Source organism: Equus caballus, chromosome 21, assembly GCF_041296265.1.
Source record: "Equus caballus isolate H_3958 breed thoroughbred chromosome 21, TB-T2T, whole genome shotgun sequence".
In the NCBI taxonomy this organism is placed as follows: Eukaryota; Metazoa; Chordata; class Mammalia; order Perissodactyla; family Equidae; genus Equus; species Equus caballus.
In genome coordinates, this window is record NC_091704.1 from 26,126,893 (window position 1) to 26,154,475 (window position 27,583).

The 27,583-nt window shown below is 43.7% G+C and overlaps 1 protein-coding gene across 1 annotated transcript in view; it reads left to right on the forward strand.

Annotated features, from left to right (window-relative positions):
* LOC138919786 (uncharacterized) overlaps positions 1 to 27,583 on the forward strand; it is a 102,101-nt gene that overhangs the window by 68,425 nt on the left and 6,093 nt on the right. The window contains exon 5 of the mRNA XM_070246237.1: positions 23,997 to 24,185. Within this exon, the coding sequence (XP_070102338.1) occupies positions 23,997 to 24,185 (189 nt within the window). The remainder of the gene's footprint in view (positions 1 to 23,996; positions 24,186 to 27,583) is intronic.

A 27,583-nucleotide genomic window follows, 5' to 3' on the forward strand; every position in this document is an offset into this window, starting at 1 on the left:
TCTGAAGCAGATTCAGAAGCACCTTGTGGAGGGAAGAGCTCACAATTGTGATTGTTGTCTGTGCTTCCAGATTCCTTCATGAAGTAGAGGCCTAATGTCACTGCAGAAATGCCCCATCTGCTCTGCTGCTGGGCAGGACCAGGGTCATGTGTCTGTCTTTAGTGTCCAGCATCCTTCATGCAGTCTCCAGTGCTCTAGTGCAGGTCTCTACCAATTTACCTAGGCCTTGAGGGCTCGTTCCTCTTCTCAGGCTCAAGACGAGGTGGTGGGGTGGGTCCCTAATCAAAACCTATCTGGGCCTTGAATATTTCAGCTAAAACCAAATGTTAAACCGAGGACCCAATCTGCAGTCTAGTAAGTCGTATTAGACCAGTAGTATTAATTTCCTGGTTTTGCTCATATACTCCAATTATGTAAGGTGCCATCATTGAGGGAAGCTCAGTGATGGGTACACAAGACCTCTTGATACTGTTTTTGCAATCCCTTGTGAATCTATAATAAGTACAAAATAAAAATTTACTCCTACCTTCCCAAGTAAGGTGATAACCTACCCAAAGAGGACTTGTAAAGGAGGTAGACAAGAACTCTATTGCCCCTTAGCTGACCATGCACACCCAGCCTGTAAAAGAAGTTGGAGAGGACGGGACAGAGGTTAAAATCTAGAAATCAGGGAGAGAATTTCAGTGGAGAGAATGGCAATGTGAGTCCATACCCCTCCTCCTCGCTGGAGAAACTGATCAACCCTAGAGACCATCCAGGTGATTCTTCCCAAATAGAACATCATTTTGTCCAAAGATGAATTCTGTTTTCTCCCCTCGAATCCTGTGTGTAACTTGTCAAATGTCTGTTACCAGCACCAACAAATTAAGATCCAGTCTCCATCAGACTCCCCCTCTCAACGATGTCTTTGTCAGCTCGGGCCGCTATAACAAAATTCTAGTGACTGGGGGGCTTAAACAACAGACATTTGTTTCTCACAGTTCTGGAGGCTGGGAAGTCCAAGATCAAGGTGCCAACAGTTTCGGTTCCTGGTAGGACCCGCTTCCTGTCTCACAGAGGAAGCAAGTTCTCCTTACGTCTTCACATGGCAGAGAGTGGGCAAGCTCTGGTCTCTTCCTCTTCTTGTAAGGACACTAATTTCATCATGGGAGTCGCACCCTCATAGCTGATCTAAACTAGTTATCTCCCAAAGGCCCCCACCTCCAAAGACCACCACACTGGGAGTTAGGACTCCAACATACGAATTTGGGGGAACCCAAACATTCAGTCCATAACAAATAAGCAGATGAAGAATGTAAGAGTTTGTTCTTTTTTCTAAAGTTACTGAAGTAAAACCATTAGAGTAATATTGCTAATAGTTTTAATGTGCCTAAGATTATAGTGAATTTAATTGCATGGTGAGAGCATTGTGACAAAATGGTAATGTGGCCAGAGAAAACAATGTACTTTGTGCTTCCTTCTGTAATAAAACTTACCAAATCCCTAAGTCAGTCGCAACTCTGTGCATCCAGTTTCTAGCACAGAATCCAGCTCATGAGTAGGCACTCAAAAAATGCTGGTAGAAGGAATGAAGAATGGTACTAGATTAGTGTTCCATCAAAAAAAAAAAAAAACGCATATTTCCTGAGCTCTGGACAGCCCTTTCATCAACCCCGACTTTCCTACCACCACACTCACCTTGTGTCTTTGGACTTCAAGAGCAAAAATGAGCAATTATGTGGAGGGGTGAGGAAAGTGGGAGGAAGCTCTCTGCAATGATGTGAACAGAGAGTGGACTTACAACTTACCGGAGGTTAGATTTTAAAGGAGCAATGCAAATAAATAGAGCAAATTACCCTTGAAAATTCTTTAGGAAGTTACCGCATTGGAGTTGTATAAAACACACTGGGTTTTCTCCCAGCGTTGGAACAGCCTACTATTTCTTCTGTTCAGCATCACTTGAAGTTGACTTGAATTGAAGAATTATATTGCATGAAAAAAGATATTTTTAAATGCTAGAATTAATTACCTTGTGGTGATATGCTGTCACAATGAAAGGCACATCAGGAATAAGACTTCCTGAAGAATGGCAAGTTTTTACCTCTGCTCTCAGTCGCACATTAGGACATCTGACCATTGAGTAAAATGGTTCAGGGAAATCTCATGCTCTCTCTCTTTTCCTCTCCTCCCCTTCCTGCCTCCCTTAAAAGTTCTTGTTTGGTCTGGCATATGTGGTTCATGTTTCTCAAGTTAAAATGCACATATGATGAGATTCCTCTATACCCAGAAGTGGGGGGGTGAATTGTACCCGGCAGAAGTATGGGAGCTTTGCTGCTTGCACTGATCAGAGTAAGGACCGCACAGCACTAGGGTGCTCTTGGGGATGTTGTAGGGAAATATGAACCAGCCCGGTGTGGATCAACCCCCTGCCGTGGCCGCTCCAGTCAGAGCGGTATCAGGATGGGGGTGACTAGTGTTCAGTCATGGGAAAAGTAGAATTATGTCTACCTATGTTGATTTCGGGGATTTCAAGGGACCCTGGGCACCACCATGTCCTGAAGTGGGACATGCATTTGGTGTAGGAATTTGGTCTTGGGATAAAGTCTAAAAAGCTGGAATCCTAGCCTCACCTCTTTTTTTTCTCACCAATTTTTATTTATTTACTTATCTCTCTATCTATTCCAGCTTTACTGAGGTATAACTGACAAACGAAAGTTGAATGTACTTAAGGAGTACACCATGATGTTTTCACATACATATACATTGTGAAATGATTACCACAATCAAGCTGATTATCCATCACTTCACTTAGTTACCTCTTTTTCTGTGGTGAGAGCACGTGAGATCTACTCTCTTAGCAACTTTCAAGTATACCATACAGTATTATCAACTATAGTCACCATGCTGTACATTAGATCTCTAGAACTTATTCATGGGCATTAATGAAACTTTGTACCTTTTGACCAATATCTCTCCATATCCTCCACCCTCCAGCCCCTGGCATTCTACTCTCTCCTTATATGAGTCTGACGTTTTTAGATTCCATATATAAGTGATACCATGCAGTATGTGCCTTTCTGTGTCTGGCTTATATCACTTAGCATAATGCACTCCAGGTTCATGTATGTTGTCGCAAATGGCAGGATTTCCTTCTTTTTTCAAGGCTGAGTAATATTCCACTGTACCTATATATACTACATTTTCTTTGTCCATTCAGTCATCCATTGATGAATACTTCGATTGTTTCCATATCTTACTAGCCTCGCCTCTTTGTAACTATGAGATCTTTGGCAAAGTACTTTACCAATTATTATGTGATAATAATACGTGATAGGGATGTTGTGAACATTAAATGAGAAAATGTATGTAAGGCATTTAGAGCAGGGCCTGGGATGTGCTAAGCAACCAAAACATGGTAGTTCTCTAGCTGCCTCCTAACCATGTGAGTAGCCCCATCATGAGGTAGGGGTGAGGGTGGGGGTGGGAATATGATAAACAAGAAACAACAAACAGATAGAAACCCACCATAGCTAAGACCACTTAGGTACCACACAATCAGACATAATTAATGGACTGGTAAAGAGGAGGTAATCCGTGTAGGAGCACTGGACTGTGGATCAAGAGACCTGACTTCCAGGTGAAACTTGACTAAGTCCTCTCTCCTCTCTGTTCCCTTTGCAGTAAAATGAAGAACTTGGACCATCTCTAAGATTCCTTACATTTCTAAGATAAGAACACTCTAGGTCATGTCTCTCCTCAGAAACTTCCAGTGACACTGTCACGCCTTCCAAATTAAACCCATTTCTTTGACTGGCCTTAAAGGCTCACCACAAAATAGCTGCAGACTCCTTTTGCAGTATTTTCTTCTTCTCTCACCTTAGAAAACCCAACACTACAGCAAGTTGTCTCTTCCTTGTCCGTTTCCAGCATGTCCACCTCTTTTCCTTTGTTGTTGCTGTTTTCTTGGTCTGCAATCCCTGCCCCCCTTCATCTGTGAATATTCTTCTCATCCTTCGCTGCATGCTATGTGATACCATTTCCATGAGGCTTGTCTGTATTTCCTCAAGGTCTTTGTGCTGTCTTGTTCTGTGGGGCCCCAATCACTGTCCTTTAGGTACCAGCTGGCAATGGGGGAACAACAGGGCAGAGGGGGACAGGAGGCTCCCTGTCACCTTGCAACCACATATCTGACCATTCTTGACAGTTCTACCATTACAGGGGCCCATAAGTTGTCATATCTGCAGAGAAATGTGTGGACTTGGCTGGTAATGGAGGGAGAGACCCTTTAAACGATGCTTTTGCAGAGCTCTGAAAGGAAAGTGCTGCTATTCAGTCAGGTTCTGGAAACAGTGAGGCATAGATGACATTTCTTTTAAGCAATATGCAAAGTTTCCCCCAGAGGAAAGAGATTAGAAGACAACATTAATTATTCTCAAGACTGTGAGTCCTGATTTTCACTAATTGCTTAAATTTGCCACCTGCTTGTTCTGACTGGTGACATTCCACTGGTAGGAATCCAGACCTGCAGAGAGAAAAATCTTTCCTTCTGAAAGGGCCTACTGGAGCTCTCCAACATGTCTAATGTGCAAGAAGGCAGAACAAGAACTCAACAGCTCCAGTGAGGAATTCTGGGTCTAGGATCCTTGACCACCATTTCTCACTCCTGGAAGAATTCAGTAAATTCATCCTGCCATATAGTATAGTTGGTTAATAGCATATACTCTGGAGCCACGCTTTCTGGCTTCAAATCCCGGCCTCCATTCCATCTGGCTACCTTGACCTTGGGCAAGTCATTTAACATCTCAGTGCCCAGGGCCTTAGCTAAATATGAAGACTGTTGGATTAAAGGCCCACCTCAGCTCCTTCTCCCTTCTCCAGAGCTTCTTGGGGATGTTATCAGCACAACTTGGCATGGCCCAACCTAGACCAGCCCTAGAAATACTTGTTTCAGAGACTTCCAAAAGCTCTTCTATCTTTTCCTCAAGGTTTTCAACCTTCTTCTCAGCAGGACCGTTTCCTAGATTACCTCCAGGACTCTTCCCATCCTGTGCTTGTGGCCTCATAGTTTCTTCGGTTGAGGATGGGTAAAATGAGTCAGACTCATGAGTTATTGGTGAAGCACGAGGAAGCTACAGTATGCCACCCCTGTTAGTATGTATTATATTAATTTTTTTTCATTTATTCAGCTAGTATTTGTTAAGCATCTATATGAATAAAATGAGGTAGTCAGATTAACAAATGTCTGCTGGAATCTGAGGCAGTGCAAATGAAACCTCTCCAAAACGTACATAATACATAACTCCCTCAGCTTATCTTTATTAAGCATAAGACAAATCTGGTTTTTGCCCTTATCCAGCTTATGGCCCATTGGAGCCTCAATTACAGTATAATGTGATGAGTGCTAAACTGGGGGAATCAAGGGGAGAATTTAGCAAGGGCAGCTGAATCCAGAATTAGGGCTCTTGGAAGAAATGATCTCCAAAGATATCTGAAGACCTGAAAAATGAGTAGGAGCTTACCATCCAAAGAGCAGGGAGTGAGGGAGAGTGGGAAACACTTCAGACAGAAGGACAGACCCATGAGGTCTGGACGGAAGGAAGAGCACAGCCCTGCTTGGAGACCTGAAGTAATGCCTTTCAGGTAGAAGAGTAGGTAGGCCTGTGGAGGAGTTTGAACTTGAACTTGAGGACAAAAGTTGGCAGTTGAGGTTATGAGTGAGCGTTACAAGATGATATTTGGGTCTTAGAGAGATTGCCCTGGTCATAGCAGGAGAACAGGTAATGGAGAACCAAAGTGAAGGCAGCTATTCAGCCCTGCACTCATCCAGGCCATGCCAGGGTGAGTGAAAAGGGAGAGCCAGGATCCCTGCTGGCGGACCTGAGCCAGGATCCCTGGTGGCAGACCTGAGCCAGGATCCCTGCCAGCGGACTTTGGTTCTAACTGAAGTGTTATAAGCAACCGATTGTGACTTTGCACAGGAATCTTGCTCTCTCTGGCCTTCAGGTTCCTCTTCCGTAAAACAATGATTTCTAAGTATATTTCGGTGTCATTTTTAAGCCCTAGTATTAATATGAGAAGCTTCTTCTTTTTTGGGTATTTTTGAATTTTCTTTTATTCTCTCTGTATCCCTCCTACCTCTTGGTGTATTTGGTTTTTTTCTTTTGGTCTTTTAAATTTTCTTTTATCCTCTCTCTCTTTCCCCCCTCCCTCTCTCTGTGTTAGCTTGATCGGGCTGTCAGACCAAATAGCACCGTCTTGTGGCTTAAACAACAGACATTTGTTTTCTCGCAGTTGTGAAGGCTAGAAGTCCAAGATCAAGGTGACAGGAGGTTTGCTTTCTTCTGAGGCCTCTCCTTGGCTTGCAGATGGCCACCTTCTTGCTGTGTCCTCACGTCGTCTTTCCTCTGTGTGTGCACATCTCTGGTGTCTGTGAGTCCAAATTTCCTCTTCTTATAAAGACAACAGTCAAATTGGAGTAAGACCCATCTAAGGGCCTCATTTTAACTTAGTCACCTCTTTAAAGGCCCTAATCACCTCTTTAAAGGCCCTATCTCCAAATGCAGTCACATTCTGAGGTGCTAGAAGTTAGAGCTTCAACATGGGAATTTTGGGGGAGCTCACAATTCAGCCCATAAATCTTTCTCCTTTTAAATCTGCTTTGATATTTGACATGTTAAAACTATAAACACCTGGGCTTGTCTGGAGGCACCACCTGCCCTAAGTTCTGATTCTCTTCTCAGCGTCCTTTCCCCCTGTGCTTGATCCTCATATCATTGATAGATGGTGATTATATAGGCCCTCCCTCTGCGGGAGAAGCCGCAGCTAGCCCATCTCCTTTCATATACTAGCCAAGATTTTTTCCTATGGTAAAAGGACTTCTGAATTCTATCCTCTTCAGTATTAAGCCTGTCCTTTCCTTTGTTTGGTTCTAGTCTTTATGCCCCAGTGAGATTCTTACTTTTCGGTTAGGCCTTGTTTTCTTCTTTCACATTCCTTTGACCACCCAGAATAGCTTCCAAATGAATCTGTATCCTGTCCTTCCCACGCTCTTTCAAAATCACTGCTAAACCCCACCAGGATCTGCAAAAGCTTATTGCATTCATATTCTCCCAGTGTTTCCTGTCATCAGCCAAACTGGACTTGCTCACACATTTCAATCGCAGTCTCTTTAAAGCCAGGATTTCATTTCCTTTTCTTGCTTTTGTCCACTGTATTTTAGCAGCTCCAAAGGGCCATGCATCCCTGGCACCCTATGAATAAATGAAATCGCATGCTGTAATAATGACAATAGGGCACACACTCCTTTACCTGCCTTCGGAGCAAACTGCTCTTTTGACTATTTTGCAAAATTATAACGACTCACCAGAGGTTTCTTCCCACCTACCTGATTCTGAGCCCGGTGAATTATAAATATATTTTATTTAACAAATTCACTTTTATTACTACAGTCAGCTCCTATCACAATAGTTGAAGTTCCGTTTGCAGGTTCATAACTTGGCCATAAAATTTTGCTTCAGGCAGATACTTTGGTCTAACGACTCTTGGTACAAAATGTCATTATTAGTATCTTTTTCTTTTAACACCACAGAAAGTAAAAAAGAATTGCTTTGACTTAAAAAAAAATTTTCAAACTCTATTATTTTGTATTAAAGGAATTCTTCTCCCCTACCCCAACAAAAAAGAAACGCCAAACCTCAGCCACCAAGGTTTATAAGAGCAAAATAGCATTAAACTTAGTGTTTCTCAATGGGGGTGCTATTGGCATTTTGGGTGGGCAGTTTTCCGGTGCAGGCCTGCCCCATGCAAAGCCGGGCAAACATTTGACATTCCTGGTGCCCATCCAACCAGCTACCCCTCTCCGCCCGCATACTGGAGGGACTGGGTTGGTCAACAAAGACACCACGCTTTATGCCTTCTGTTTCACTCACATCCTGCAGGAGGACTGTGACTTCCTGGCTTGGTACAACTTTAATTTACCCAGAATGCAGTGCAGGAAAAGGCAACATGTAAGTTGACCCAGTTACTCGGTCAGCTATTGGTAATATGAAACTGGAGAGGTCTAGTCTTAGGAATCTTCAATATTGCCTTTTCCCCCCGCTTTTTCCTTTTCTGTTCTCTTCTCCTACAAATCAAGAACAGATCTGGAACTCCGGCTGCCTGAGTCACTCTTCGTAGCCCTCCCTCTGAGACTGCTTTCTCTCCATGCATCCATCAAAACATGTCTGGCTCTTCACCTATGCTCTTAGGGCCCCGTTTTCTGTCCAACATGGCAGATACTGCACCAACCAAATGTTAATAACTCAATTTGTCATAGGTCTTAGCAGGGGCGATACTCTAAAGATGTAACAATCGACTTGGCACGGGCACTGACGGATCAGAATGGACACAGGAGGAGGCTCCACAGCCTGATGACTCTTTCTGGCCGGGTGTGGCTCCTCTGGTGGCTGGCTCCTTGGGGTGGTCAGGACGAATCTTGTAGGAGGAATGGGGTGGCTGAGGTGGTGAAGGGAAGGCACTGGAGGGGTCACAGGGTAGTGGCTGTTTATGCTTCAGTGTATTAACAACCGATACTGCCCTAAGGTGCATACTTGCTGAATATCGTCTCTAACTCTTGAGGGTTTTGCATTTTGACAGAGATTCCTGGGTTCTCAATACCATGTTCTAAAACAAAGAAAGGAATTTTAGGAATCATGACACCATTGTGAGGAGTGACTTTTGACCTGTAAAATTTTAAAAATTTGTGTATAATCAAGATTACCATTTTTGTTGATTTCATTCCCTTTTTTGGTATCAAATCTTTATCTTAAAGTAAATACTCAGCTACATTTTCTTTTTAATGGTATCATAGTGAAATTTATTTTGGTGTATGATGTGATGTAAGGATAAAATTTGAATTTTTTTTTTATAATAACGAATTCTCACACCACCGTTTGTTGAAAAATCTACTTACACTGGCCTTGGTTTTAGGGCTGTCTAAACAATTCCATTCTTCTGTCTGCTGTTTCTAGCATCAATTCCATACAGTTTAGATTGTTGTGACTTCATTAACAGATTTGCTATAGGATGAGGCTGAATTCTCACTTTCCAATTATCTCAGCTATTTTTCTGAATGAATTTTTTGGTGGTTTTATCAGATCTTCTGTCCCATAAATTTCACTAATATAGCTAATTTTGTGTGTCAACTTGTTTGAGCTAAACAATGCCCAGATAGCTGGTAAAACATTATTTCTGAGTGTGTTGGTGAGGGTGTTTCCAGAAGAGATTAGCGTTTGAACTGGGAAACTGAGTAAAGAAGATTGATCTCATCAATGGGCATCATCCAAACTATTGAGGGCCTGAATAGAACAAAGAGGCAAAGGAAGGGTGAATTTGCTGTTTTTGCTTGAGCTGGGACAGCTGTTTTCTCCTGCCCTTGGCCTTCAGCGCTCCTGGTCCTTGGTCCTTGAGACTCAGTCTGGGACGTAACACCATCAGCTCCCCTGGTTCTCAGGTCTTCAAATTCAGTCAGAATTATACCACCAGCTTTCCTCAGTCTCCAGCTTACAGACGGTACATCTCAGAACTTCTTGGCTTCCATGACCATATGAGTCAATTCCTATAATTAATCTCCTCTTACAGTATATCTCTATTTTTATCCTGTTGGTTCTGTTTCTCTGGAGAACCCTGAATAATATACCCACCAATCTCGTTGCAATTCTTATTAGAATTGCATTAAATGTATATATTTGTTTTGGAAAAACATTCCTGTATGTTTCTCCTCTGCTCTCTGCTCTCAGTACTTCTATACTCTGGTCACCAAATGTGTGGGGTTTTTCCCCACACCAAGCAATTCTGCAACACCAGCTGGATGTTCTACAATTTAACTCAGCTCTACCACTATGTATCTGGAGATGGTGTCAGATCCCACAGATTAAAGGCTCAGTCCACAAGGCTGCCCCTCTCCCACTTCAGATGCCAATCACAAGTCCAGGTTGTCACCTTTGCTTCTGACTGACTGGCTATAAATCAGAAGTTCCCATAACTCTCTTCTCAGATTTGCTTAATTTGCTAGAGTGGCTCACAGAACTCAGGAAAACAGTTTATTTACTAGATCACCAGTGTATTATAAAAGGATACAACTCAGGAACTGCCAGATAGAAGAGAGACATATAGGGCAAGGTATGTGTGAAAGGGGAACTTTCATACCATCTTTGGATGTGCCACCCTCCCAGCACCTCCATGTGCTCACCAACCTGGAAGCTCTTCGAACCCCATCCTTTTGGGTTTTTATGGAGGCTTCATTACATAAGCATGCTTGATTAAATCATTGGCCACTAGTAATTAACTCAACGTCCAGCCTCTCCCCTCCCTGGAGGTTGGGGTGTGAGGCTGAAAGTTCCAACCCTCTAACCCTGGCAACCAGTCTCCATCCTTAGGGGCTTTCCAAAACTCACCTCATTACCATAAACTCAGGTGTGGTTGAAAGGGGTTTGTTATGATTAACAAAAGACACCTTTATTGCTCTTATCACCTAGGAAATTCCAAGGATTTTAGGAGCTCTGTGCCCAGAACTGGATGAAGACCAAATACTTATTTCTTATTATGAATCACAATATTAAAGACAAAAGTATTGGCATTTTTATTCCATTCAGTTTTCCACTTAGAAATGTTATATATTTATTCTTAAAGATTGGCACCTGAGCTAACATCTATTGCCAATTTTTTTTGTTCTTCTCCCCAAAGCACCTCGCCACCACTGTACATAGCTGTATATTCTAGTTGTAGGTCCTTCTTGTTCTGCTATGTGGGACACAGCCTCAGCATGGCTTGATGAGTGGTGCTAGGTCCGTGCCCAGGATCCGAACTAGCAAAACCCTTGGCTGCCAAAGAGAAGCACGTAAACTTAACCCCTTGGCCATGGGGCCAACCTCCTATATGTTTATTCTTATATAAAACCTTTCTTTATATTTCTCAGTAAACTTTTACAAATTTCTTGATTGGCTCCTATGTATTTCTTTTTAGGTTCCTCATAAGTATTTTGGGGGGGTTGGAGTCACTTTTGTTAATGATATAATTTTCCCCTTGGCACCAACTAACTGGTTATGGCTGAGGCCACTGTTGGAATCCTTCAAACCTCATCCCTTGCTCCACTGTGCACTTGCAGGTGCTGCTGGGTGATGTCTCCAGGACACGATCTGGACCACTTTCCCTCAAATACCCATTCTAACCAGAGTGCTCAAAGCCTGAAACTGACTATGGTGCTTACAAATGCATTTTGGTATTATTTTGAACTTGCTTTTGGTGGACAAATCTTTAGAAGAAATAAAAATAATTGCCTATTTTGACTAAATATGACTTTTTCTTAAATACTCACAATGGGACCTATCTACTGGAAAGAAAGGAGCCCTTATCTCTTAGGAAATGTTCTTGTTACACGTACAAAAGGACTCAGAAGGCATGTTCAATAACAGTTTCTTTTAAATGCCAGTTATTTAGTAAAAGGGAGAGTAGATGTAAAGGATTAAAAGATTTGTTTTCTTTTGAAATCTATGGCTTCTTTAAAGTTCAGGGATAACCGTGCGATTGCTTGTGCCTTACCTGCATTCTTCTAAATAACCAAGAAAGCTGTTCTGGAAGAAACTCAATTTCCTTCAGAAGGAGTGTAAGTGAAGACAGGCTCACTCAAACTCAGAGATGGATGGCCTTGACAAGCTCTCCAACAGGGAACAAAGCCAGATGGGGATTGAAATAGCTTAGGGGACACCAATTGGTGCCCAGTTAATTGTGTTAGCTGTGCTCAAGATACAAGGAGGAAAGAAATTATAGCTAAGGCAGAGGTGCCCTTAAAAGACTCAGCATCCTACATCATTGTAATGATGTCATTGCATGAATAATCCCAGAACTCAAATAAAAGGATTTAATATCTGATATTCTCTTTTTAGCTGACTGAGGGAGAATGGAGATGAGGTCCATTACTTTTTTTTGCCAATTAAAACTGTATTTCTATGCTTTGGTTTAAAAAAATTATCGACCTAGAAGAATATCGAGTTATTGGTAAAAACTTCAAAGGTTAAACACACCAATGGCTGCAAGATTTTACAGTACATGTTTCTTTCAGTCACCCTGAGCTAGGACGTGGTTATGATGCCTGGGATGCTGGGATGCTGATTGACAGGTGACAGTGCGTGTTGCTTTGGTGTGTTAGATGAAGTCACTCTAATCACTTCTGAGCTTAACTTGAGTATATAGTTAGGGCAGCATAACTGGCTGGGGACAAAGAATTGTAAACTTTGAGACCTCTGTCCTTTCATCTGTTCCCTTTCTGCCCCTGACAAGACTGCAGCCTTCCATACAAAGCAGCCACATTTACTTTTTGGCTAAGGTAATTGTCCCTGACCAATGGCAATGGCATCTTCAGGGAGCTTGTTAGAAGTACAGGTTATCATCCCTGCCTTGGATCTACTGAATCTGACATTCTGGGTAGGGGACAAGCCGTGATGGCTTCAAGTTTGAGAATCCCTGGCTCAGGGAATTGTGTCAGTCCCCACCTTTCACCTGGTTCTTTGACTCTCAGTTCATTCTGATCTCTGTTGCTTTTCCTTGGTGACCTTTACCTGTAGCTTTCCTTGGTGTCTACCCCTTTGGACAAATACCACCTTAAATGGTCAACTTTCCCTTCTCTACAGACTTCCTTGTAGGACCGTAGGGCTGATCTTTTCAGATCGACATGTGAAAACACATTGGAACATCTCTCCCTGATGCTTAACCCAGGTGCCAGCCTGACCCTTAGAACGCAGGTCCTCCCTCATTTTAGCAAGACCACCATCCACATCTCCAAGACTGAAAAAGTCAGCACCAGCAGCTATAAAAGCAGGTTGATCCATGATAGAGAAGAGGTAGCATGGGATCAAACAGACCAGATTCAAATCCTGGCTTTACCGTTCCCTAAGTACGTAAACTTGTGAACCAACCAATGGACAATATTTACCTCTGAGTATTATTGTGAGGAGTAAATGAAACAACCTATCAAAGCCAGGACATACTTTTATAGTGTAAAAAGGATCAAGGTGAGTTGAGATATTGGTTCCTCAGCCCTCAGAGTTCCTGTCTATAGGGGCTGGAGCACTAAGCTAGTTACCTCCAGCCCAGGCAGCCTCATCCATTTATACTAATATGCTATAAAAATGTTATCAATTTCTATGTAGGCCATGATGTGAAAATGATGAGAATCATAATTCCACGTAAGCACCTGTCCAGCTTGTGGCACCCAATAGAGCCTTAATAAATGGCAGTAATTGTTGTATCTCTGACTATAGATAAGGGCCACTGTGAGGAATAATGACGAGTAATGCAATGGCTGCTCTGAAGACCTTAGTGGTCTCCAAGGAAAACCCAGAAGCCAGCTTTATCTCTGCTAGAGGGAAGAAGGAACCCGGAGGGGCTCCTGAACTCAGCTGTTCCACAAACTTGGGGTCAGTGTCAAAGGCTATGTTCATTACCATGCTATTGCCACCCACAACAGTGGTTACCTTCCCCTTGGCTTGGTGGATCTGTGGAAAGCAAGAGTTTCCAGAACAAACCAGTCCTTTCCTCCTTGCCTCTGCTGTGTGGTGGACTAATGAGCATCCTGACCTATCCAAGTTTTCCTAGTATTGCTCGTAGATGCTTAACCTCTTATAGTCTGGACTAGCTCTGACCAGTTGAAACATATATAATCCTTGTAAGTTTTATAACTTTTTATTCCTTAGCCATCAATTTATTGGGATTTCTGGAGTGAGTAAAGACAAGGCATAAGATCATTAGGAAGACGAATATTTGTTTTGGAGAATTGATTTTCTTTAGCAGAAAGTATACAAATCTGCTCTCAAGTAAGGTGATGACTGGGAGAGCACATAATTTATGATGTTTATTTTTCACTTATATTCACAATTCAAATAAGTGGAATCTTTGATTTGATGCCAAGGAGGAAAAACACTAGAACTCCTTTGGACTGGCATGGAGCATAGGAGGTGGGAAATAAATGATACTAGGAATTGGGTAGCTTGGGTTCATTTTATAGGTGGAAAAACTGAGGCTCAGAGTCTTAAGTCACTAGGTTAAGGTCACGCAGCTAATAAAGAGCAAAGCTGTATCTTAAACCTGGTGCTGTCTAACCTGATTCAACCTAACTCTAATGCCTGTCTTCAACTCTCTTCCGTGCTGTCTACCTAGACTGAAATAGAAAGTGGTGGAGGCAGGGAAGCCACACTAAGGAGACACCTTGAGAGCAGGCATTCAAGTTGGAGGGAATGACTTAGTTAAAGACTTAGGTAACATGCAGGCAAAGTATGTGGGGAATAGAATGTAGCTGCATCCCTGGGGTGAAATGTCTGGACCAGGACGTGTAGGAAATACAGGTAATTTAGAAGGGATGCATGTCGCAGGTAAGCTAGTGAGGCTCGTAATAAAGGGTTTTATTAAATAATAAAGGAATTTTAAAATAGTATGGTAATTACTTAAATATATTATGTTTTGGGCTATAGCTTCAATCACTTTTTAAATTCTTGTATGTTGAATATGAAATAAATGGAAGATATAAATACTGGCTTTAGTTCACTTTCCTGCTTTATCTCATGTATATAATGGTATAAAGTAGATATCGAAGAGCACTTACCCAGGCAAGGAAATGGAGGCAGATGAGGAGGAAATAACTTTGGGGAGGCCGTCACCAACCTCTCTCAGTTTATCTGAGATAGATAAGTGGGTGTTAAAAATATACACAACTATGTCACTGGATAACAATAACTAATACATATGGAATGTCCAGAGAATATTCTGTAGCTGTGTCCCCATTATGATCCGAGCTGAAATGAGAGCTGAAGTAAGTGACTTGGGAGCAGCAGGGCAGGGCCCGGCTGGTAGACTGGAATGATGAACTAACGGGCCGCTCGAGACAGGTAATGGTTTGCTCCGGGGCACCTGGATCTGTCATGACACAAATATTACACCCTGTGGTTTACCTCATCACAGTTACTCTTGGTTTGAGATTCATAGAGCAGGGTCAAGATGCCATCTGAGACCTTCCAAAGGCAGTGAATACAGAATCAGAGCGAAACCTTTTCTACCACCAGTTTGCCAAAATGAGCATCAACTCTCCTGAAGGGTGATTTTTCTGCAAAGCAAGAGACACAGCCTCAGATGGAATTTCCCAGTGTTGTTTTCACGCTTCTAATTTAAGTTGCAACACTTTTCCACTCATCTACCCTGCATGTTCCAGCAGAGGGAAGCACCATAGCTATCTGGGGACAGTGGTGTTAAAATGCCATTTAGAAAGGGAGCATTGGCTGCAGGAGTGAAACAAACAAGAAGTCACAGAAAGCAAGCAACTGAAAAATCGAGAAGTTGAGCAGGAACATGGTGGAGAAGGCAGCCCCAGACTTAGGCTCTTTCTGAGGTCTGCAGTATCGCTCGTGAAATTCTCACTGATGTTCCTCTGATTGGGCTCCTCTGATGGAGAATTATTATGGCTCCAAGGTGAAAATGTTGTGAAATGAGCGTCTTACAGACACTCGCATAGTAGGTGCTATTGATGCTCTGATCATATTGTCTTGGCGTTCTCTGTTCCCTTACGTGGCGATGGCTTTCTGCTGCCAGCTCCTGCAGCTCTGCCTCAGAGTGTTGTCCAGTTGGGAGCATGCTCAGCTCATCTGGTGCAGGCCAGAAGTTAGTCCCCCTGGAAGCAGTCCTCACCAATGACAGAAGAAAGTTGGTGGATAAATACTCGAATCTCCTTACCCTCAGATGGGACAACCCTGAGGTGGGTTCTCTACAGTCTCCCCGAGGTCCTGGTGGGGCTAAGCCCCTGCTGCTCACAATGATAATCTGCTCACAGACAACACCTGCCTTGACTTTGTTCCCGTCTCCATCTCACTTCCTCCCCTATAGTGCCTCCTGGATCACCTCCCAAATAAGTCGCTTGCATTCAAATCCTTGTCTCAGAGTGTGATTCTGGGAGAATCTAACCTGAAACTCTATGTTAATTGACAGACAGGAAATATTACAGGATAAAACTCTAACTTGTTAACTCATAGCATTCTAGAGTTGGAAGTTTGAAAGTTGTCTAGCTTAGAAAGAAAAGTGATTCATCAGGTCCCTGACTTTGGCCAAGATGAGCATCATTGTTTTAATTACTCTGGCTGGAAACTCGGAATTTGAATTAAGCACAGTGACAGAATTACTGGAACAGTGGACTGGAGTCATCCCCGTGCAGGGTCCTGAAGAAACCGACTCTCAGTTCCTGTATCCTAGACTCCCAGGTCCCCATGGTTTTTCAGCTTCTCCCTAGGTTCTCTGAGCTACACAGATCCCTTCATTAGTGTGTGTGTGTGTGTGTGTGTGTGTGTTTTCATCTGTTTTTTGTCTTTTGCCAGGCAGAGTCAGTGTCTGTGGTTTACAAAGAACTGTAACAGATGCATCCTCCTCATCATACCACAAATCCAGTTACCAAGTCCATTCGATCCTTTCTTCAAAATGCCTTGGATGTATTTGCTCCTCACTGTATCCTAACGCAGATGCCAGCTTTTGTCTGAATGTGTGCCTTTTTTTAGCCTCCCACCATTGTTACAGGAATCCTCCCTGTCTGCGTTCTCACCCGTCCCGTCCACTGGGGCTGACAATCCCTGAACCAGGGTCCTGGCACCCTGCTCCTATACTCCTGGGTTTGTTCTAAATCTCTTAAAGGTCTTGGGGAAGGCTAGATCTGGTCTTCACTTCTCTTATCTACAGAATAAGGAGTTTCACTTAACTCATTGATTCTCAATGCGGGACCACTTATTGTATTTCAAAAACGTAAGCTGTATCCTTCTTGAGTCAACGTAGGCTCACTACAGCAAGAGGTTTGTTTATTTTTGGCTATAATTATATGATCTTGGTGCAAAAACACTGGTCAACTCAAATTTTTCAGAAGCCCTAATGGACAACTCAGTGTTTCTGATGAGTGAAAATAAATTAATTTTACTAAATAAATACAATAAATACACAGTGTTTCATATGGCTCCATGGTGGCTGAGGGTGGGGGTGGGGGTAAGGAAGGAGTGGGTACAGGAAGAAACTGGCAAAAATAGGGGACTTTGGTTCTTGAAACGCCAGAAACTCCTTGATATAATGGCCTACAAGGTCCCTTTCAGCTGTTTGACTCCTCATTATTCAAAGGCTTCATGACTTCATATCACCTCTAGGCTGGTCACACAAACTCCTTTCTCTACCTGCAGTGTCCTCCACAGTCCTCCTGTCCAGCCTTAGGGTTCCCTGCATCCTTAGCCCTCATGCACTCTGTCTGGAGCTCATTAGACTCACTCCTGCCTCAGCTGGAACGTTATCCCTACTCTTCTCTGCCATGAAAAGTCTGGTCCATCTTTTAAGACCCATGTCAAGTCCACCTGTTCTCTGATATCTTCCCGGGCTGCTCCAGCCCTCTGAGCTTCTTCTCTCTTCAGACCTGGCAGCTCACAGGTATCCACACCACAAAGTGTAACCATGGATTTTTGCATGATTCCGTTCATCACCAGCATATTGATCTTGTATCCTCTACCAGATGTTAAGCTTTTGAGGACAGATCTTGCCTTATTCTTCTATATCTGTCATTGCACCACATATTGAAAGATGGTCTATAAACAGGTGGAATGTTAGAATCAGGGATGTATAATGACTTGGTGAAGTCACACAAAGTCAGTGGCAGAACTGAGACTGGAAGACAGGTTTTCCGACTTTGTCCAGTCTTCCTTCTGCTGCACCTCAGCACTTTGTAACTGATGGCTGATTAAACACCTTCTGGAAGTCACAAATGACAAGAATCTGAAATATATTCCCAGTGTAGTAGTTCCAAGCAGTGTGTGTAGCAATATACAGGTAAATTATATAAGTGCAGACAATAGGTAACCAGAATTCTCAAGCAGCTACTAAACGGGAGAGCCTTAAGCGTGGTGGCAGAAGAAATGCTTTAGGGATGCCTGAAGGCCTGGCTCTGTGCAGAGTAGAACAACTGTGGGCTCCTGAGTCAGCTGAGGAGCAGGCCAGCATAGCTATCTGACTTGACTGCAGCTTTTATAAACAATAGGCAGCGTCGCAGTGCAAGCAAGCTGGTTAGTGAGCAAAGAGATATGGTGCCTGATGTCATGACCTTCAAGCTGTGGGATAGTTGAGATGTTATGTGCATAGTCTGGCTAGAGAGGTATTCATCACGTGTTGCCTTTCCCAAGTGTCTTGAGTGTCATTTTCAAATGAGGAGCATTGATCTACACTTGTGTTTTGCATTGAGTACAGTGGTCTGCCCTGCTGGTTGTAAGTGAGGGTGTTGCCGAAGAAAGCTCTCCATCTGTGGCTTTAGGTCGGGAGAACCAACCTTTTCCTGGGAGACCTTCTTCTCTCCTTGTCATTGGGTGAGGCCATTGTCAAATCTTCCTGAAGATTTGGGCCAGAAGAGTTGTGCCGAATAGGGGGAAACCATTGTGTGGGGCTGCCTAATACATAGGCTTTTAGAGAGTAAAAGAATGCCTTGTGAGGACTCTAGAATTTGAGAAGAGATTTGATCTCTCTGCTGAGTCCTATGATGGTCTCCAAGATATAGCTGAGCTTCAGGGGCCAGGGCCACCTCTACAAGATGATTCTGGACAATAATAAAAACAGTGAAGTCCTGCCATGTGCCAACTTGCTAGGTACACTTTACCTAACCTATCTCATTTAATCTTCACAAATCTTGCAGAGTGGGCATTCATGCTCCCATTTTACAGATGCAGAAACTGAGAGTCAGTAACTTGCTCAAGACTACACACTGGTCGGTGGCTGGAACTCAAACACAGGTTACCAACATCAATAGCTCTACTAGAGTCTAAGCTTTACTATAAGACGCCTTCCCAGGACAATTTCAAGGTAATTTCTGTGTATAAATTTACTCAGCTAAACAAACCAAATTCTGAAGCAAAAATAATACAGAATTGGTGAAAAAATTTTTGAAGAGGCCAATTGTAACCTAGCTGAAGACAAGCTCTTCTCACTGCCCAGCAAAGTTCCATGTGACAAGGCCTGGCCATGCTGGAAGATGGTAAGTGCTATGGAGAAAAATAAAGTGGAGCAGGGAGGTAGCGGGTAGTAGGGGTGGGGTGGGATGGTGGTAATGTCACATGGGTAGTCAAGAAAGGTCTCAGCGAGAGAATGACATTAGAACAAAGCCATTTGGAAGGAGGTAAGGGAGTTAGCCATGCTGACATCTGGGAGGAGTGTTCCAGTCAGAGGAACAGCAAGAACAAAGGCCCTGAGGCAGGAGTGTGCCAGGCACATTCCAGGAATAGCAAAGAAGGCAGAGTGTCTGGAATGCAGCCATCCAAGTGGGAAGTAGTAGCAGGTGAGGTCAAGAGGTAATGGAGGCCCAGATTGTGCTGGGCCTTGTGGGTTTTGCAAAAAGTGTTCATCCTTCTCTGGAAATCACAGAGCAAGTCTTCTGGACAACTGGAATTTGCTTGATTGTCCTTCCCTTGGTATGTCAGGATGCCATGAAGTGCACTAAGGAAACCACTGCCCTTGACCACACCTGACCAAGCAGGCCAGTTTTAGTGTTAGCATCTATCTCAGATTGAGTCTCCCAGAAACAGACCCTGATTCAAGAATTTGAGTGCAGGTAATTTATTGGGGAGACGAAGGAGACACCAATAGGGGAGTAGGGAAGGGACTTAGGAAGGGAAGGCACCCAATGAGGGAGCATTACCAAATGGTTACCCCCCAGGGCAATGGAAGCTGAACCCTGGGAGCTGATATAGAGCATTCGCCTCAGAGTTATCCCACCCAAGGGGTGGGGAAGTTGGAGGATTTACACACCAGTCTCTGCTAGTCAGTGGTAGAGGACTGTTTCTGGGTTCCTTTATTCTCCTGCATTTCTAGTCCGCTACACGGGTGGACAAAATGGCTCAGCACCAGGGTTTCCCTGGAAAACCCTCAGACAAGGAGATGCTAGTCCCGGTAGCTGAAAGTCAGACCGTTTCATGCGCTAAACTGGCAAGGGTGGGACTGTGGGTGGGCAGTGAGAGAGTTGCTAGCCTCTCTGTAATGCTTTTGAATCTTGTCTCTTTGCCACTTACTACGAGAGGAGAAGCAGGAAGCCTCCCCCTGCTCCACTCTAACAAGAATATGTGGCTGGAATTCTCAAAGGGAATGAGTGAAAACTCGAGATCACCATATAGATCACCCCCATCCACTCGTTTTTTTTTTTTTTTAGCAAAAGGTAACTAATCTATAAAACACACATCTGTTTCAAACACCAATCTTTTAAAAGCAAAGAGAGAGAACGTTTATCGTTAATTGCTATTGTCAGGGTGAGGATTATTTTTTGGCACACAGCACAGAGAGCTTTTGTAAAGATGCTCGTTAATATCATCCACGATTCCTGGAGACCTAGTCTGACAGATGAGCAACCCTGTGATTCATACTGTCGGGGATACTGAGTACAAGAACAGGGGGGAAAGAGTGTTTCTTCCTCCTGGGAACTCTCACCTGCTCAGCTCAGTCCAGGATGTGCCCCCTGCAACGAGACGCTCGCTGCAGCACAGGAAGGAGAGTGATCAATAAACTCCCCTCCCCCAGCAAGCCTCATGTTCCAAACATTGTGCTTGGAGTGGGCTATATGGCCCTGCAGAGAGCTGAGCAGGGGGGGCGTCTGTGGATCCTAATCAGTTGCTGGTATTCTGGTAGCTCAGGATGGTTTTGTCTGGCCAAGAATAGTTTTACATTTTTAAGTGGTTGGGAAAAACCAAAAGAAGAAGAATTCAAGACACCTGGAAATTTTCTGATTTTCAAATTATAGTATCCGTAAGTGAATTTTTGTTGGAACCCAGCCATGCTCAATTGTTTACATATTGTCTATAGCCACTTCTGCTCTACAACAGCAAAGCTCAGTAGCTGTGACAGAGACCACACCGCCCACGCATCCTAAAATATTTACTATGTGGCCCTTTACAGAAAAGTTCGCTGACCCTTGCAATGAGGAATGGTTTTGTCGAGAATCTGCCCCTCCCCCCGCCACACCCCCCCCCCCCCCCCCCCCCGGCTAAATATCTAGCACCAACAATGAGATACCTGTTGAAAGCCAAACGCCCACAGTTGGGTGAATCCACTCTTGAGGATTGCCCGCATGCAGTTGAATACAGACCAGGTCTTGGTCCCGAAACAGACCCATATTTGTGGCTAATTTGGATGAGTTTTATATTTGTCCCCCATCCCTGTGGTTCTTAAGCTGAGAAGGGGACTCTTATTTATTCCTGAAGGAAACAGAAGCCCAGGGAGCTTGGGACCTGGATAGACAGCTACTTGCTGAGGGCAGTTTGTAGGACCTACCACAGTCACATCTTCCCATATTCCTGCTTCTTCTACCACATTAAGTACATGAGATTATTGGAATTCAGTTTGATAAATCATCACTCAATAATGCAAATTTTGTGAATGAAATAAAAAGACTAGTAAAGACATTGCTGGAATATTCCAGGATATTGCAGAGCTGTGTAGGAGTTTCTCTTAGTAGGACTGAGCACATGGGTACTGGAGTCAGAGTCTCTAAATTTAAATTCCAGCTCAGTCATTTGCTAGCTGTGCAACCCTGGGCATCTTACTTAATCCCTCTGTTCCCTTCTCTCCATTTATAAAACGAAAACAGTAAAGTGCCTCCCTGCCAGGGATTCTCTGAGGTTAGTAACACATGCATTCAGAGCAGCCTAGCACGGTGTGCCTGGCACAGAGAAAGAGCTCAGGGAATATTAGCTGTTGCTATTGTTTCCAAGCTAGAATTTGGGGAGTTTTGACAACACATTGTGGGATCTTTGTGCAAATGATACCCACAAAGAAGCACATCACAAGCACCTCCTGACTCTCCCAAATGACATTTATGTGACCTAAAATGCTAAGTGTCCCTTGTCCATGCTCCTCAAAATTGCTGTAAGCATATCTCAGCGCTTCATACGAAGTTCGTGCAACTGATCTGCTAAGATGACCCATTCCTCTAATGAGTTGTAGCTTTTAGGACGAGAGCAAATTTTAATCATATTTTATACCCAGGTTCTAACACACAAAATTGAGTGTAATAAATGTTGAATTGAAACTGATATGATAATATATTGCTACATGTCACGGAAATCAAAGCTTCTAATATCTTTGCGAGCCACATTATCCAGGTATAAAGCTCTTGCCAAGAGGGTCACTGTTGAATTTGTACAAATATTTATTGAGAATCTACTATGCGCCAAATACTGCAGCAGTGCCTGAATCCAAAGATGGGTAAGGCTCAGTCCTTGAACTCAAGGAACTCACAGTCCAGTGAACAATCAGCAGAACACAGACCATAGAAAGATCTGTAGCTCGGTTCATACCCAACTCCCACTCTGGGCTGGCCAGACCTTGGGAGCCTACAGATGTAAGGGTGTAAGTTAGAAGGTCCACCTTGGAAAAGCAGGCTTTTCACAACCCATTACAATGGAGTCCAGGAAATTTATAACAATATGGCACCTGATATCAGGGATCACAGGTCAATAATTCCTATGTTCCTGGCACTGTGGCTTCCTCAGACAGGGTGTCTTAGGGGTGGACGGCATTTGCAGGCATTCTCATCCTGAGCCATGGGTGCTGGGTGGGAGTTGGCTCCGAGCATCCTGTCTGGGTAACCAGTTAGTGTAGTTATCACAGTACTCCTCTCAGAGCCAATCCCTGATGTCTCACAGGGAGGCACAGTGGTGTTGCTGTGCTGTGTGGTCCATGTACAGTGTGGCTCCATCATGGAGATCTCCATCAGGCAGCACAAGGGCCTAGCGGTCCACCTGACCAGGAGTCTTGTTCAAGGCAGTGTAATGTTTGAACAGCTGGACTGCGGGAAGTTTGTTAATTGTATTAATCTCAACATTCTAACAATCACACCAATTTGCTTGATAACTAGAAAACTAAGTTTTAAGAAAAAAAACGGGAGATCAAAAGAAAGGCAAGCTTGTACATTTGGTTAAACACAGAGTTTACTCCCAAATCACTTATAAACCTGGTATTATAAGCTATGTGTAGATGTCTCAGTGACAAATACAGTAGTAAAATGTGGAGGAGATCAAGCCAAAGCATCCTGCATAAGGAATTGTCATTTGTGTGTGTGTGTGTGTGTGTGTGTGTGTGTGTGCATGTGAGATCAACAGCCATATCCATCAGAGAAAAGCCAGCCTCTCCTGAAGCAATATTCATCACTTAGGGCAGAGCCAGCATACACTTCCCAAAGACAAAGATAAAGGCACGTAGCATAGAAGGGGCCTGGGGACTTTCTAAGGACTTTGCTGCTGTTTTGTTTGTTTTTTTGGAGGAAGATTAGCCCTGAGCTAACATCCACTGCCAATCTTCCTCTTTTGCTTGAGGAAGAATGTTGTTGAGCTAACATCTGTGCCAGTCTTCCTCTATTTTACGTGGGATGCTGTCAGAGCATGGCTTGATGAGCGATGGTAGGACCACGCCTGAGATCCAAACCTGCGAAAGCTGTGTCTCCAAAGCGGAGTGCACTAACTTAACCACTGTGCCACCAGGCCAGCCCCTTGGCTGCTGTTTTGAGATGTTTGGAGCCCAAGTGGCTCAGCCCTAAGGTTCAGTCCAAGTCAGGGCGCCGTCATCAGATGTACCCATGTGCCATCAGCTGTCAGGCGTTTGAGGTGATGTGCACGAGAGGGTGAGAGCAGGAGAGGTGGAAGGAGTTATGGATAACCCCCAACAGCAGCTAAAACAAATCCAGGCAAACCTGTGTCTACAACAGATTTAATGAACAACAATTTACTTAAAATGACATCTAATATTCAGGGACACATTTCCTGTTCTGCAGATGCTATCAAAGTATAAACATAATGCAAGAATAATACTTATAATACTTAAGGGACTCAAAACATCACACAAATTGCTTGATGAAAAGTGGCAAAATACTCTGTTATCATTGTGTGCTTCTTGGCGGAGTTCTTCTTTTGTTGAACATTAGAATAAAGTGGCATCCGTTTGTCACTTCGTAGAGAGTCCTCTGCTTCCTAAGCCATCCAGCAGAGGGTCTGGGCGAGCTTCATCTTGGTTTTGCTAGCAGCCTCTACCCAGCACCGCAGCGATCACTCAGCGCCTCCGCCGGACGACCTCACCAGGTGTCATTGCTGGATGTCTCACACCCAGGATCCCATGCATCACAGTCCAGCTACACAGCTCAGAAGGTAAATTACCCACCTTCTGAACGTCGGCTCCTTCGATGGCTCTTCCTCCCCATTCATTCTCTGCAAGGTTGGTCCCTCCATGTTCCAGCACTAAATTAAAAGCTCCAGGTCCCAGGTTTTTGCAACAAAATTCAAGTTTTGCTCTGCAGAGCATACCTCTCCTCTTCCTCTCTAATCTCAGACTAAAAGAACATAAAATGTAAGGAGCAGGCAGAGTTAAGAATCCCCTGGTTCACCCAAAAAATTGAAAGAAAGGGATTATGTACCCATGTCAGTTTACAATTGTCCAGAATTCCCAAGATTCTGCTGGTTGGACCATGTACCCCTTCCCTCCCCACGCACGGATGGAAAGGTGGGTTTCCAGCAGATGTGAGTGTTTATAATTGGCTGCAGTAGCTGTGATCCTGTATCTTGGTAGATAGTTTCAGAGAGTTGACTTCTAAAATGTAGATATTTTTGTTGATTTATATTGTTACATTTTTTTCCTTAATCTACTAATTGTAATTGTTTTCCCATGGTTAATCCACAAGCTAGTTAATGTTGAATAAGAACCAAAAGTTGACTACACTCTAGAGGCCAGGAAAGGTAGTACTCACCTGAGGAAGAGGAAGAAGTGATGATCTCTGAAAGGTGAAGCTGCCAAGATGTGTGGAACATCTACTCAGCTCCTCACAGAGGGAAACGGCACCTGTGCATTTACTGCAGAGTCATAATATAAGAGCATATGCCTGAGGGTCTGTGAGTAACTTCTGAATAAGCGTGTGTAGTGTTGGTGTTAATACGTATTTTAATTGTACTGATTCATGGAAACAAGATGTTATTCTGTTATACTTTATTTCAGAATTATTACAAGGTCAAGAGCAGAGTGTTCATAAAAATGTAAGCAACACAGTACCCTCATGAACAGAACTCGTCCCAGCACCTGGTGGCAGCTCTTTGCATTTCATGCTGATGGGCAAATTGGGGGGGGGTGGTGGTGGTATGTTACTTTGCTCAGGCTGGCATAACAAAATACCACAGACTGGGTGTCTTACACCCAAGAAATTTATTTTCCCACAGTTCTGGAGGCTAGAAGTCTAAGATCAACGTTTGGTTTCTTCTGAAGCCTCTCTCCTGGGCTTGCAGATGGCCACCTTCTCGCTGTATCCTCACACTTTCCTCTGTGCACACACCCCTGGCGTCCCTGGGTATCCAAATTTCCTCTTCTTATAAAGACACTGGTCAGATTGGATTGGAGCCCACCCTAAGGGCTTCGTTTTAATTCAATCATCTCTTTAAAGGCCCTATCTCCAAATACAGTCACATTTTGAGATACTGCAAGTTAGGGCTTCAACAAACGTACTTTGGGGGGACATAATTCAGCCCATAATATGGGGGATGGGAAGGCTGTAGGACAGATCTTTATAAAAGTTAAAATTTCTATAAGATTTAGTTTCAAATGCTCCATGTAAAACAATTTCTAGGATTCTGGGGACTATATTTTAATGATTTCTTCATCATGTCAAATAGGAAAACTTTAGAAGTGTTTTTATCAGAGATGAAAGTTAACAAAAAAGATATATAGACATTTGTATTTTTACTTTATGGGCATACTAGGCATAAGTTTTTACTCCAAATGTTCAGCTGTGTAAGAAACATAACATGTCTTTAGGTTTGTAATTCTGAATTCCAGCCCTCACCCTACTCATCCGGCAGAAAATTCTGCCCCAGTGGGAGCTCCCTCCCTCCTCCACAGTGGCCCTTTAAAACCCCACGGGCCCCAGGAAGAGCAGAACATCAGCGGGCCCTTCTGGTCCTCAGTCTACACTGGCCAGCTAAGTGCTTGGTAACTATCTGGTGTCTGGCTAATATGTTCCTTGTTCAAGCTTCATGGTCTCTTATGGGCAAATGGCTTAGCTGCTTCTGTGTTAAGCTTGAGCCAAGAATCTTTGTCAACTTTGGGGTCTGTTTGTCCAGGGGAAGCCTTCCCGCAGAGGTCCTTCTGTCTTCCTGGAGCCCTGTGAAGGGGCTGTGTGGGTCTCCGGTACTGGTAAGACCACAGATTGCCATGCCATCTTCCTTTCAGTCTTGAGAATCTCTCTTCACCCTCTGTTCTTGAAGCTTTTTGCCAGTTATAATTGCATTTACCTTCAAGTAACAGAAATCTTAGCGATATACAAGTAGCATTTATTTGTCTAATGCAGCATGAAGGCGAGGAGACGGGCAAATCAGGGCTAATGTGATGGATCAGTGACATCATCAGGAACCCTGGCTCTGTTTATCTTCCTGTTCTGTTATCTTTGATTGTTGTTTTCATCCTCACAATCTCAAAGTAGACACCACATGCGACACTTGAGGAGAAGAAATTAAAAGGCCAATAGCTGCATATTAGGTACCGGGGGCTGAGTTGATTTGTTCCCGTAAAGATGCTATGTGTTGGACAGCAGCTGCAAAGGAGTCACCGCCTGATTAAGTCTACAATAGTCCACAGGCGTTCTCCAAGTTTCCCCTGACTTCTGCCCAGGCCAAGCTGTTGGGATGCGCCGTACCTCACGACTTCTGCTGCCTTCAAGTCTTTGATGGTGGTATTAGTCTCTGCACTTTCCCCCGGGATGCAGTATTGCTCTGGTTTACTATCTGATAGGAAGGGAAAGTTTCAAAGGCTTCCTCTTAGCCCTTCTTATCATTACGGCCTCACCCCACGGGTTAGAAAACCAATGTAGAGTTTCTCCTCATTGACAAATGTGCTTATTCTAATTATACATTCAGCAACCGGGGAAATAACCACACCGTGAGTCTGGGGACCGTCTTGGGCCACTGTAAGTCAGAGTTGAGCTAAGATTCCATCTATCACCTGACCACTTGGACTGGTGGGTCACAGTGGAATTTTGGGTCCCCAAGAACTAATATCAAGTTAGAGTTGATATCTAGTAATCCCTGAAATGTCTGGGCATTTCTTTCCCCCAGTGCACAGTCGCTCTAGTAAACGGCAGCAGGTCTCTTGGGAGAATGCTTGCAAGAAGATTTATTGTCTATGCTGTGGGAATGGTACAGGGTCCTTCTTCAAGGAGACTCAACCTTTCCTTTAGATAAGGGGCTCTGAGTCTGTGAGTTGAGTTAGTTCTGTAAACTGGAAGAAAGACTGTGACCCACCACTGTGGCATCTTGGTCAGGTTTACCAGACTTAGATATTTTTCCTGTTATCTTGACCTAGCAATAACCTAGTAGGCTGCCCATCTGTTTCATTCTTGGTGACATCATGACAATTAGCCACTTCCAAAGATTGTTGTGGGACAAAACATTCTGCTTATTAGTATGTCCCTGTAGCCCTTACATGGTAGATGCACACACCGGGTCTTTGGCAGTTGCTATTTCATCTCATTGAAGTTGGGAACGCACCTCAGTGATGGCATCCCCTG